Below are 14497 nucleotides of genomic sequence, written 5' to 3' on the forward strand. Positions count from 1 at the left end.
CCGTAACCTTGTCTGCTATGGCATTTCAAGTGTTCATCTAAATACTTCTTAAATGTTGTGAGGGTTCCTGCCTCTATCACCTCTTCAGACAGGAAGCCCCTCTAGGGCTTGGTATAGCAAGAATCTGGGAGAATCCCTGTCGAGTATCAGAGCCAACATATTTAGTACTCAAAATTAACTGGTAACGGTAAGTTTAAGACTGATGTTAGAACATAGAACATAGAACATAGAGGTAGAATTTTAAAAAAAATCACTCTCAGGATGTGGACATCACTGGCAGGGCTAGCATTAATTACCCATTCCTTGTTGCCCTATAAATGTGATGGTGGTGAACCGGTGTTCTTTGTTGCGGTTTGAGGTACATCAGCAACTAATTAAAAGTCAACCAAGTTGTTGTAGGATTGAAATCACATGTAGGCCAGACCAGGCAAGGAAGGTGGGTTTCCCTCAAGTAGAGAAGCAATTGGGTTTTTGTGGCAGTCCAACAGCTTCATGGTCAGATTTTCCAATATCAACTTTTTATTTCCAAATTTTCTTCTGAAGAAACTGAATTCAAGTTCTCAAACTTGCTATTATTCACCTAAACTTCTGGATTATTATCCCACTTACATAATCATTACCTTACCCACTTCTTCACACAAACAGCTGTTCCAGGTAGGGTAGTGGAAGTGAAAACTCAAGTCATTGAAAGGCAGTTAGAGGTAGTGATGGGATAGTAGGTTTCCATGGAAGGATGGGGTAGATGGGCTGAAAGGCCTCCCTCACCATTTGGATTCATGAGATTTCTAAAACCATAGCGACTGTATGGCTGGCCAATGTGAATTTACTTGCTCAGGACTGAAATATGGGGTTAACATTCATCTTGAGCACAAAGTAGGTGCTAGAGAATCAGTTTTAGATCTAGCCCGATTTCCTTTTCAATTGATTTGGAAACCAAGCTGGTTGGCCAACATCTGAAAAAGACAAGGTAATGTTCTAGGGAAAGGACCAATTAACAGAGCAGGTCTATGAAGTATTAAGATTTCATTGTTTTCCTGGTGCTAAGGACCACCCCACCCCCCCACCCCACCCCGGCATGATCTACTGGCACTGAGGCACTTAAGTGCCCAGCACCGGGATCCTCGTCCATTTAAAGATGGGGCTTCCGCCTCCAAGAGCTGCTGGCCAATCACAGGGCTGGCAAATTAATATCAGCAGCACCATCGGGAGCAGTGGCCATTGCCCATACTACAACGGGCCTGGAACCAGGCCCAGCAATGGAGCCCGAACCCAAGGTGAGTGAGGTGGGGTTGCCCAGCAAGGGGTGGGGGGGGGGGGGGGGAAAAGGGTGTGTAAACGTATGTGGAGATTTTTCCAGTGGAGGCCCATGGAGGAGGTCACCCCCCACCTCCCCAAGCCTGCAGGGAGGTCACCTTGTTTTATTGGGGGACCTCCCTATGTGACGGAGGCCCCCTCTGCCGCTAGTTAAATCTCAGTGGCACTAGGAAGAGGCCCTTAAGTGGGGTCTCAATTAGCCTCCGGGCAGGAAGGCCATCATTGGCCTATCCCACCGTCACCCCTCAACAGCTTTCCATTGCAATTCTATTGACCCCCACCTCCAAACCAGTCTCGGGAGGTTGGTAAAATTCAGCCCACTGTGTGGAAAACACTCATTCATGGTGATTTTCCCTGGAGCAGCCAATTAATGGCCAGTTGGCAGGCTACCGTCCTATTAAGGATGGTGGGCAGGGGCGATGTTGGAGGGCCTTGAAAGCAGCAGCAGGATGCCATGGTAGGTAAGTGAGGATGCAGGTGCTTCAAAATGGAGGTGGCCTCTCTCCAACTTTCAAACTGTAAATAAAAAAAATGGCCTTTGCAGCCAGACTATCAGTGAGGTGGGGAGGCCCTCTACGATGTGGCCTGTGGCTGCTACTGAGCCCAGGCAGCCCTCCCCTCTTCCCCAGTCTCCCACCGGGATGCTCCCTTCAAACAATGAAACTGTCCTCTGTATCCTTCAGGATTCTGGAGGCTGTCTGGAAAATCCCAGTCAGCCTCTTTCAATAAGCATTAATAGGCCCTTAACTGCTTCAATCGGCTGCCTGCTGCTTGGGGGTGGGTAATCCTGCTGCACCTCCCCCCCCCACCCCCAATCCTACTTCTGGGAAAATGGCCCAGGTGCTGGACAGAGCCGGGGAACTGGCACACGGGCTGGCAGTGTGAAATTTTGCACTTGTTCGCCTGCTTCCGTTCCCGGCCTTGGCAGGGGCGAAAAAACCAGCCTGATACAATGGTTTTGAAGGATGTGCAGTGTAGTTTCACTAGAATGATATTGGGGCTAAAAGAGTTAAATTATGAGGACAGGTTGCATAGACTAGGCTTGTATTCCTGGCGGGCTGGCTTGGAATGACCCCCAAAGGGACAGAAGTAGGCCATTCAGTTCCTTGAGCCTGGTCAACCAGTTCGATCTTGTTGATCTGTATCTCAACCTCCTTTACCTGGCATTTCCTCCCCCATATCGCTTGATATCCTTACCCAACAAATATCTATCACTGTCAGTCTTGAAAATTGCAGTTGGCCTAAGTATTCATAGCTTTTCTGGGGAAGATCATTTCAGATTTCCACTACCCTCTGGGTGAAAAAGTGTTGCTCGGCTCTTTGGTGAAGAACATCACGATGAAGATCAACCATGCCACCCTCCCCTTACACAACGATGTTGGGGAAAATGGGAAAGGGGTTATACCTCAGTGCAACTCACTCCCCAACAGAAGCTAGTTTTCTTACATTACTTTTTCATCTCTCAAAAATGTACTTACTCTAGTATTCCATAGTGCTGCATCAGCTTTTTGACAGTGTCCTTGAATATGTAATATTTTCCCATCATTTCCTCACAATTCACAGAGCTTAGAAGTGGGGTATCCACAAAGCCCGGACAAATTGTGTTGATCCTCACTCCATAGCCTGAGAGTTTTGACGTTGCCTGAAAGGAAAGCAGTTGGAGTGTTACCATTCACTGTACAATGTGGTCCCACTGAGTGCATTTTATCTAATGGGGATGGATGCAAATGGTGGCTTAGCACCCAGTGAAGATCCCTGGGAGGATGGGAAAAGTTGAAGACAGGAGGTAAGTGTTCCTTCAGAATTTTTACACTCCACCAGGATGCGGAGAAATCATTTTGCATTTGGGATTTTCCCTTTCTGCTATTAGTAGGCCCTACCAGGGGTGCCCGAGGGCTATAGTAATCATCAGAGCCCTAGGTTATCACAGCCAGAATTCCTCAGGGCAGTATCCATGTCCAACCATTTTCAGCCACTTCATCAATAACATTCCCACTGGAAGAATTTTTTAATTCATTCATGGGATGTGGGCGTCACTGGCCAGGCCAGCATTTGTTGCCCATGCCTCATTGCCCTTGAGAAGGTGGCAGTGAGCTGCCTTCTTGAACCGCTGCAGTCCATGTGAGGGAGTTCCAGGATTTTGACCCAGCGACAATGAAGGAATGGCGATATAGTTCCAAGTCAGGATGGTGTGTGACTTGGAGGGGAACTTGCAGGTGGAGGTGATCCCATGCATCTGCTGCCCTTGTGCTTCTAGGGGGTAGAGGTGCTGGGTTTGGAAGGTGTTGGTTAAGGAACCTTGGTGCTTTGCTGCAGTGCATCTTGTAGATGGTACACACTGCTGCCACTGTGCCTCAGTGGTGGAGGGAGTGAATGTTTGTAGATGGGGTGCCAATCAAGCGGGCTGCTTTGTCCTGGATGGTGTCGAGCTTCTTGAGTATTGTTGGAGCTGCATCCATCCAGGCAAGTGGAGAGTATTCCATCACACTCCTGACTTGTGCCTTGTAAATGGTGGACAGACTTTGGAGAGTCAGGTGGTGAGTTACTCGCCAAAGGATTCCTAGCCAGGGAGGAGATTGCAGAGCCTTTGTCCTTGATCTTTATGTCGTCATTGTCGACAGGAATAGTGCCGGAAGACTGGAGGATAGCAAATGTTGTCCCCTTGTTCAAGAAGGGGAGTGGAGACAGCCCTGGTAATTATAGACCTATGAGCCTTACTTCAGTTGTGGGTAAAATGTTAGAAAAGGTTATAAGAGATAGGATTTATAATCATCTTGAAAAGAATAAGTTCATTAGCGATAGTCAGCACGGTTTTGTGAAGGGTAGGTCGTGCCTCACAAACCTTATTGAGTTTTTTGAGAAGGTGACCAAACAGGTGGATGAGGGTAAAGCCGTGGATGTGGTGTATATGGATTTCAGTAAGGCGTTTGATAAGGTTCCCCACGGTAGGCTATTGCAGAAAATACGGAAGTATGGGATTGAAGGTGATTTAGTGCTTTGGATCAGAAATTGGCTAGCTGAAAGAAGACAGAGGGTGGTGGTTGATGGCAAATGTTCATCCTGGAGTTTAGTTACTAGTGGTGTACCGCAAGGATCTATTTTGGGACCACTGCTGTTTGTCATTTTTATAAATGACCTGGATGAGGGTGTAGAAGGGTGGGTTAGTAAATTTGCGGATGACACGAAGGTCGGTGGAGTTGTGGATAGTGCCGAAGGATGTTGTAGGTTACAGAGGGACATAGATAGGCTGCAGAGCTGGGCTGAGAGATGGCAAATGGAGTTTAATGCGGAAAAGTGCGAGGTGATTCACTTTGGAAGGAGTAACAGGAATGCAGAGTACTGGGCTAATGGGAAGATTCTTGGTAGTGTAGATGAGCAGAGAGATCTTGGTGTCCAGGTACATAAATCCCTGAAAGTTGCCACCCAGGTTAATAGGGCTGTTAAGAAGGCATATGGTGTGTTAGCTTTTATTAGTAGGGGGATCGAGTTTCGGAGCCACAAGGTCATGCTGCAGCTGTACAAAACTCTGGTGACACCGCACCTGGAGTATTGCGTGCAGTTCTGGTCACCGCATTATAGGAAGGATGTGGAAGCTTTGGAAAGGGTGCAGAGGAGATTTACTAGGATGTTGCCTGGTATGGAGGGAAGGTCTTACGAGGAAAGGCTGAGGGACTTGAGGTTGTTTTCGTTAGAGAGAAGGAGGAGGAGAGGTGACTTAATAGAGACATATAAGATAATCAGAGGGTTAGATAGGGTGGATAGTGAGAGTCTTTTTCCTCGGATGGTGATGGCAAACACGAGGGGACATAGCTTTAAGTTGAGGGGTGTTAGATCTTGGACAGATGTTAGAGGTAGTTTCTTTGCTCAGAGAGTAGTAGGGGCGTGGAACGCCCTGCCTGCAACAGTAGTAGACTTGCCAACGTTAAGGGCATTTAAGTGGTCATTGGATAGACATATGGATGAAAATGGAATAGTGTAGGTCAGATGGTTTCACAGGTCGGCGCAACATCGAGGGCCGAAGGGCCTGTACTGCGCTGTAATGTTCTATATCTAGCCTCTGACCTGCTCTTGTAGCCATTTGCTGTGAATAGCTCAGGGCAGGAACTCCTGGTCCTGTAAATAACCAAAAAATCTGTCCTTATATTTCCAATTTGAAAACATTAAGATCGAACACATTTGGGGGAGTGAGTGGCGGTGAGTTAGATACTGGCCACCTTCTGGGAATTGGGTTCAAATCCACTCCAGAAAAACAGGATGAACATTCTCTCTCTCAAGGATGTGGCATGGGCTTGGCAGTCTCAATCCAGATCCTTGAGGGAAAGGGCCTCGACTTCAACACAAGACACAATGCCGCTCAAGACAATAGGACAATTAATATAAAGAGCGGAAAAATGTCAAATGATGTCATGTTGATTGCCAGTTTGAGGGTAACGCTAAGCCTTTTGATGTGACAAGTCTTGTTGATGTGACAAGGTGAAAAAACCTTCACTTTGCATCGAGCAACTGAGTGGAATGTTACATTCCGTGGCACTAGCAACTTGAGCACAAAGCTACATACAATATAAAAATCAAAGAAATTTAAAATGCTATTTCTGCCTGACCACAACAAAGTATGAACTGCAAAAGCGCACGGAGATGATAATGAAAATGGAAGGAAGTAATGACTCAGGCATACTCACTGCTATAGCCCTGGTGAATCCAATCACACCATGTTTTGTGGCTGTGTAGACTGGCCCATGTGGTGCTGGGTATATACCTAAATGGAAATGGAAGAACACAAGGGTGAATTGAACAACAACTTGCATTTATATGCCATCTTTAATGTAGTAAAATGTCTCAAGGTGCTTCACAGGAGTGCTATCAAATGCAGTTTCACCCTGAGCCACATATTTGGGACAGGTGACCAAAAGAGGTAGATTTAAAGGAGTGTCGTAAAGGAGGAGAGAGGAGTCGAGAGGCAGAGGGGTTTAGAGAGGGAATTGCAGAGCTATGAGTCTAGACAGCTGAAGGCACAGTGATGGTGGAGATATGAAAATCTGGTGTGTGCAAGATGCCAGAATTGGAGGAGCGCATGTCTCTCAGAGGGTTGTAGGCTGAAGGAGGTTACAGAGATAGGGCGGGGAAAGAACATCGAGAGATTTTAAAACAATGATTCCTGAAATATGAACACCAAATACCGGTTATGCAACTCTGACATCATGCATTATATGTCAGAGAGCACGAGAGAGAGGAAGAGTGAGTGATCTCACATCTGCACACACTTATCAACCTTTTCCATTATAATTTGGGATTGTTTTCATTAGAACAGAGGAGATTTGACAGATATGTTTAAAATTATGAAGGGTCTAGCACAGGGTTGTCCAACCTTTTTTTATGTTGGGGGCCACATTACAATTTTTGGCTTAAATTGGGGGCCAATGAGACAATTTCTGAAAGAGAAAAGCATTGAAAATTTATCTTACTATTAATCAAATCAATAACAAATGTGCATTATTGTGAAGAAGTGAGATACCTGGCATTTTTTTTGCTTGCACAAGTAGTCAACGTTTGCCTGCACAATTCTTGTAGTAATGCAAAGTATTCCAGATAGATGTCCATCTGTCAGGAGTGATCTTGATCACTCTCTCTTCCTCCCTCCCTCTCTGTGCACCCCCCCATGTTGTCCCCCGAGAACCTGCCGGAAAACCGCAAATCTGTCTGAGGTTGGGAAACTGCTATGAAACTGATAGCACAATGTTTTAAAAAGCTAGTCATAAAGAAGACAACAATGGAAAATCTCTTATCTCTAAAATACATCCGTGGGCTGGATGGAAACCTTTGGCAGGCTGGATCCTGGCCCACGGGCTGTATGTTGGACAACCCTGGTCTAGCACATGGAGTCATAGATATAAGAATAAACATAAAAGATTTAGGAGAGTGGGAGAAGCAATTTTACACAAAAAGATGCAACACGATGCACTACCAGAAGAATAGGTGAGATAGGTAGTTGAAGGAAGGGGGAATAAATGGACAGAGGAACAGGTTGGCCACATGGGATCAGGAATACTGCTCCTATGGAAAATATACACCACCATAGACTGGTTGGTCAAATGGCCTGTTTCCATTGTTATGACCAGGTGACAGAAGTGTCTATAGGTCCCTCTCAGCCTTCACCTGGTCTTACTATAATTTTAAAACACCTTGTTTTGAGCTCCCCCTTGGTGAATCCTTGTTCACTACTTTCCAATTATAAGGCAAAGAAATGAGCACAAACAGGCTTTCTTAGGTTTAAAGAAGAAAGGTGAAATTTATTAAAACTTAAACTCTAATTCGGTTAACGCCTACGGATACACAACATGACCACACTAGCGTGCATACGTGATACACACATGCAGATAGGGACAGAAAAGAGCTGAAGAAAAAATAAAGTGGAAAGGTTTGAGGCAATCTCTGAGGACTGTTTTTTGTTACTGTGCTTCGAGCTCGCTGTAGAGTCCATGATTGAAGATCTGGTCTTGCTTTTCATTGGGGCTCAGGATTCTTCTTAAACCTTGTTCACTGTAGGAGACCTTTCTCTCTTGGGGTTCATGTGTCTTCAATGGATCTTGGAGTTCCGTGAGAAAGAGATGGGAGCAGAAAGGAGAGGCTTTTTTCAATCCAGGAGCCAAGAGCTTTCTCCCAATTCAAACACTGTTTCTACAATTTAAAACTCCCCAAGTTGGCCAGCAGGGTAGACATGTGACTGGTATAACCACTTCTGGCTTTGTGTATTGGGTGGGTTAGGGAATGGTCCTTTGTTCCTTTATTTGATGCCGCACCACCACAAGTAGGAGAGAATGCAATTGGAGGTTGGCATGTTTACACAAGAATTCCCATTATAAATGTGGATGGGAGCATAAGAATATAAGAAATCAGGACAGGAGTAGGCCATTCGGCTCTTCAAACCTACTCCATCATTCAATATGATCAAGGCTGTTCTTTTACCTCAACCCCAACTTCCTGTACTATCCCCATATCCCTTGGTTCCCTTAGTATCCAAACATCCATCTATCTCTGTCTTAAATATATTCAATGACTAAGCATCCACTCCTCTCCGGGGTAGAGAATTCCAAAAATCCACAACCCTTTGAGTGAAGAAATTACTTAACTCAGTCCTAAATGGTCACTCCCCAGTTCTAGTCTCCACAGCCAAGGGAAACATTTTCTCAGGATCTGCCCTGTCAAGTCCCTTAAGAATTTTATATGTTTTACTGAGATCACTTCTTCATTCTTCTAAATTCTAAAGGAGTTTAATAATTAATTTTTTAAAGAAGTGCAGAATGCATAGTTTAAAAATGACTGAATCAGATCTACATCTGATTCAATCAGCCCCTGCCCCCAAACTCTGCTTCACTTTAAGACAACATTTGGCTTTGACTCCCTGGGGGTAAATTTGGCTTTTTTGGACAACAGTGAGAAATGGTTGAAATTTGAGCAGCTTGCCCAAATTTCATTCCTATTAACTTTAATGGAAATGAGAGTCGAGAGGGATGAGACCCGATATTGTCCATTTCATGCTATCACCCAAAGTCAAAATGCTGTGCGTAATATCATGGGAGATAAATTAGCATTTTCAAAATGATTCTGTGAGAGCAAGGCACAGGAAGAGAAGCGTAGCTTTGTGTGCTGTTCCCTCCTCGACTCGTTTTGCTGCCACTTCTCCTACTCAAGCTCAGAGACCAACAACTCTATTGAAAAAAAGGGAGAGGATTTTTATCAATGGAATTCATAAATGGATAAAGGGGTTTGGGGGGGGGGGGGTAGGTGCAGGAACAGAGAGTGCTGGCAGTTCTCATACACAAATCTGTGAAGGTGGCAGGACAAGTTGTTAAGTCTGTTTGATCCTGAGCTTTCTAAACAGAGGCATAGAGTACAACAACAACTCCACTAAAACAGACTATCTAGTCATCATCTCATTGCTGCGTGTGGGATCATGTTGTGCACAGTTGGGCTAGCCAGTTTGTTATGTAACCAAAGGAATAAAAACGAGACAGAGACACAAACATTTCCTTTTGTGAGGACTACTGAGTCTCCTGTAGCATTGCTTGTTAACAAAATAAAAAAAAACTTGCCCTTAAATAGCACCTTTCATGTCCTTCGAATGCCCCAAAGTGTTTCATAAGTAATGAATTACTTTTGAAATGTAGCTACTGTCGGCACATGTTGCAGGTAATTTGAAGGTCATTTGAACAGCGATGAGATAAATGGCCAGTTAATTTGTTTTTTGCTATTGCTGGTCCAAGAATAATGTTGTCTTGAACACCCAGAGAAACCCTTATTCTACTTCGAAAGTGTTCTATGGGATCTTTTATATCCACTCAAGAAGGCTGTAGGGGGTTCGAGTTTAAGTTCAAGGAGCTGAGTGGCCTACTCCTGTTCCTAATTCGTATGTTCATATGTTTACCATGTTTTCCAAAAGACAGCACCTCTGACAGTGCAACACTTCCTCAGTACTGCATTGGAGTGTAAGCCTAGATTATGGGCTCAATTCTTGACACGAGGTTTAAACCTGTAACATTCGATTCAGAGTGGGCATCTGGATGTAAACGGGAGGACGGGCTCTTCAAGTTGAGTCTGAAGCTTGTAGATCTTCAAACATCTCAACATCAGGGTGCTGTAAATGGAGTTATAGCTTTTGTGCATGTAGTCTGACAATTTGGAGGTGAAATTTATCTTGGGCAGTTGAGCAAAGCAAACAATAGTGCATCGGCAGAGGGTTTTACATGCTGCCAAATTTTTGGTGCCATTGAAATTCATGAATGTCTTTATTGCGAGGAATTTATAATATCCTCATCTCAGAATTCACAACAATGTTATCAAAAGTTTTCTTCCCAGCCAGAGACGGGAATGAGAGTGTCATGGCAGCTGCATCACATATAATTTAGTTTTGCTGCAATGATCGGGCAGAATATCTTTAAGGGGAAAAATAGGTTTTGTGGCAATATAATTAGGAACACAAGAACATAGGAACAGGTGTAGGCCATTCAGTCCCTCGAACTGTTCTACCATTCAATGACATCATGGTTGGTCTGTACCCTAACTTTATCCACCTGTCTTGGCTCCATATCCCTTAATACCCTTGTCTATCAAAAATCTATCAATCTCATTTTAAAAATTATTAATTCAGCTTGCATCTATTGCTTTTTATGGGAGAGAGATCCACATTTCTACTGCCTTTTGTGTGAAGTAGTATTTCCTAACTTCTCTCCTGAATGACCTGGCTCTGATTTCAAGGTTATGTCCCCTCGTCCCAGACACTCCTCACCAGCGGGAGAAGTTTCTCTCCATCTACCCGATCAGTTCCTTTCCAAATCCCAAAAACCTCAAATCAAATCATCCTTCTATATCCCAGGAGATATAAGCCTAATTTATCTCATGTCTTTTCATAATGTAACACTTGAATTAATGAGTAAGAAAAGTAGAAAATTAGCAATTAGAGAGGAGATAATGCAGACTTAACCAATGAGGAAGAAAAGATGTTTGACCAATGAAGAGAAAAAACAATGTATAGTCATGACAGACACTGCAGTCACAATATTTGTTTTTCTTTTACAGTTAGGTAGATGGATGGATGCATAATTGAGTTGTTTGTGCATGGGAGGAGTCTTCTCATTACAAAGACTGGATTGATGTCAGCGTCCTCTACGCTGCGAGTATATGACGCCTGGGTTATTGAAGTATAAATGTCAAGATCTTATGAGAAATAATCTTCAGCTGATTACAGGGAAATTCTATCTCTAGCATATGCTGCAGAGTGCCATTCCTTCCTCATTATACCCAATAAACACACAATTAAACTGCTTACACGTTACAGGAACGCAAATAAAGTGTTGGTGCGTCACATTTTTAAAGAGGAAAAGCCCCATGTTACGCAAAAGACTGCAGGTAAACAATCTTCACAAAAGCATATGCTTGACTAAGCTAGAACACATCTCATGAGTATAATAAGAGTAAAGCAGTTTAGAACTCTGAACAATGCTAGAAACATTTTGCTGATTTAATAGAAGTGTCGCTCGGGTCAGTAATGTACTCATTAGAGCAGTAGACTGGGATCCCAGAGATTTTAAATTTTCAATTGCCCCACGGCAGGTAGTGAAATTGACTTCAATAAAGATGGTCATTTAATGACCTCGAAAACTGCTGTATTATTGTGAAATCTGGTTTGCTCATGCCATTCAGAAAGGGGAACTTGCTACCTAACCTACATGTGAATTCAGCCCCACACAATCTGGTTGACAATGCCTTCAAGCAAGTCCCTCGGTTGTAAAAATAATCAGGCAATTTGGGAGGAATAATGAAATGTGGCCTCTCTAGCATCACCCGCCTCTCGACAGTACATGAACACAATCAACACTTTTATATAAAACTGGCAGTCTGCTACTTTAAGAGAGGAACTCCATTAAAGAAGCAGGTAAATTCATTTCATACAAATATGGTAAAAAAGGGGTTGATTTGGAGTACCCTGCTCCCAGCAGAAAGCTGCACTCAAAGGGAACATGGGTTGCTCGTATTTTCCAACAAGCTCTCCCTGCGTCACGATCTGGCCTCTTCATTGTTCATATATCAACATCATGGTGTTAGGTTTATAGTATAACAACAACTTGCATTTATATAGCACCTTTAACATCGTAAAAATGTCCCAAGTCACTTCACAGAAGTGTTATCAACCAAAGCTCAACACTGAACCATATCATGAAGATATTAGGACAGGTGACCAAAAGCTTGGTCAAAGAGGTAGGTTTTAAGGAGTGTCTTAAAAGAATTGAGAGAGCAGGAGAACTGGAGAGGTTTAGGGAGGGAATGCCAGAGCTTAGTGCCTAGGCAGTTGAAAGCATGGCCACCAATGGTGGAGCGTTTAAAATAGGGGATGTGTAAGAGACCAGAATCGAAGGAGCATGTGGATAAAGTAAAACAGTAGAGCAGGGCCCCATTACAGAACCTCAATCAGGTGTGTGTTATGGCTGAGAAATAAAGCCCTTGTTAAAAAAAGGAAGAGCTCACATTTATATAGCACAACCTTAGGATGTCCCAAAGTGCTCATCTAAATACTTCTTAAATGTTGTGAGGGTTCCTGCCTTTATCACCCTTTCAGTTAGTGTGTTTCAGATTCCATACACCCTCTGGGTGAAAACTTTTTTTCCTCAAATCCTCCCTAAATCTCCTGCCCCTTACCTTAAATCTAAGCCCCCTGGTTATTGATCCCTCCGCTAGGGAAAAAGTTTCTTCCTATCTATCCTATCAATACCCCTCAATCAGGTCCCCCCTCATCCTTCTCTACTTTAAGGAAAACAACCTTAGCTTATCCAGTCTCTCTTGATAGCTGAAATGCTCCAGCCCAGGCAACATCCTGGTGAATCTCTTCTGCACCCGCTCGAGTGCAATCACATCCTTCCTATAGTGTGGTGACCAGAACTGTACACAGTAATCCAGCCGTGGCCTAAATAGCATTTTATACAGCTCCATCATAATCTCCCTGCTCTTATATTCCATACCTTGGCTAATAAAGGCAAGTATCCCATATGCCTTCCTAACCACCTTATCTACCGGTGCTGCTGTCTTCAGTGATCTATGGACAAGTACACCAAAGTTCCTCTGTACTTCCTAGGGTCCCACCATCCACTGTGTATTCCCTTGCCTTGTTAATCCTCCCAAAATGTGTCACCTCAGCTGGAATATTGCGTACAGTTCTGGTCGCCACATTACAGGAAGCCATAGTTGCTCTGGAGAGAGTGCAGAGGAGATTTACACGAATGTTGCCAGGGCTTGAAAGTTGCAGTTATGAAAAAAGATTGGATCGGCTAGGGTTGTTTTCCTTGGAGCAGAGGAGGCTGAAGGGTGACTTAATTGATGTGTACAAAGTTATGAGGGGCCTAGATAGAATAGACAGGAAGGACCTGTTTCCCCTAGCAGAGAGGTCAATTACCAGGGGGCACAGATCTAAGGTGATTGGTAGAAGGATTAGAGGGGATATGAGGAAAAACCTTTTCACCCAGAGGGTGGTTGGTGTCTGGAATTCACTGCCAGGAATCATGACGGAGGCAAAAGCCCTCAATTCTTTTAAAAGGTACCTGGACATGCACCTGAAGTGCTGTAACCTGCAAGGCTATGGATGAGGTGCGGGAAGGTGGAATTGGATTGGGCGGCTAGTTTTTTCGGCTGGCACAGACACGATGGGTTGAATGGCCTCTTTCTGTGCTGTAATTTTTCTATGGTTCTATGGAGAATATTACAGATGGTCTAGTTATAATCTTCCAAAGTTCTCTTGATTCAGGAGCCATTCCTTTAGAAAGGAAAACTGCACAATTCACTCCACTGTTAGAGAGAGAAACCAGGGAATTAGATGCTAATTGTACATGATTGTGTATAATTGTAGGCATTATCTGGGATTTCACTTGAGCTCATATAAACAGTCACTTATTGAAACTGTGTGTGGTTGAGTTAGGAGGTGTATGCCTGTGATGTTTAACACTGTAAATAAATATAAGACTGAGTTAAGATTGGCTCCGGTATCATCCTTCACCAACTGACTTTTTAAACATGGTAGCAGAGAGTGGTTGCCTAAAAGGTGAAGGTTATAAATGACGAAAGAAAATTCAGATGGAAAACTACAATCCTAGATGTCTGCTGCCTTGAAATGATTCCGGGGGAAACTGTGATTTTCTGCAGCCTTGGTGGAATAAAAAGGGACATCTGCGATAACACACAAATAGAGGACTCAATTATTGCCAGATTTCGAAATGTTCCAGATAGTGGATGTAGGCATCAATATAATGGAAATGTTGCAGACTGGACAAATGGAGATGAAAGCACCTTTACCAGATCTGGCTATTACAGAAGATAGAATTGGAACAGCAATAATTGGTTAATGGATCCCAGGAATGACCAAGGTACAATAAATTGATGCTTCAAGTGTGACCTAAAGTATCATTATGTGATGAACTGCCCAAAGTGGAGAGGCTGGGTCCTTGAAATGACACATGCCACAGAAATCTGAGGCAGATGAAAATGATAATTAATCTGAATGAATTGTACTGATCACAAGGCATTTTAGTCCTGTGATGAATGTGTTAGTTGCAAACACATTTAACTGTGCCCTGCTAGATAGTGCATGTACTTCAATTGTATGTGGATCAGTTTGGTTAAAATGTTGTCTAGATTCACTAGG

General features: G+C 43.6%; 1 protein-coding gene across 2 annotated transcripts in view; it reads right to left on the reverse strand.

Moving 5' to 3' along the window:
- Positions 1–14497, reverse strand: part of LOC137368948 (15-hydroxyprostaglandin dehydrogenase [NAD(+)]-like) — a 77672-nt gene that overhangs the window by 11676 nt on the left and 51499 nt on the right. For both annotated transcript variants that reach the window (XM_068029313.1, XM_068029312.1), the window contains exons 5-6: positions 5994–6070; positions 2793–2956 (exon numbers count right to left, since the gene is read on the reverse strand). In XM_068029313.1, coding sequence (XP_067885414.1) covers positions 2793–2956; positions 5994–6070 — 241 coding nt within the window. The remainder of the gene's footprint in view (positions 1–2792; positions 2957–5993; positions 6071–14497) is intronic.

Source organism: Heterodontus francisci, chromosome 4, assembly GCF_036365525.1.
Source record: "Heterodontus francisci isolate sHetFra1 chromosome 4, sHetFra1.hap1, whole genome shotgun sequence".
Classification (NCBI taxonomy): Eukaryota; Metazoa; Chordata; class Chondrichthyes; order Heterodontiformes; family Heterodontidae; genus Heterodontus; species Heterodontus francisci.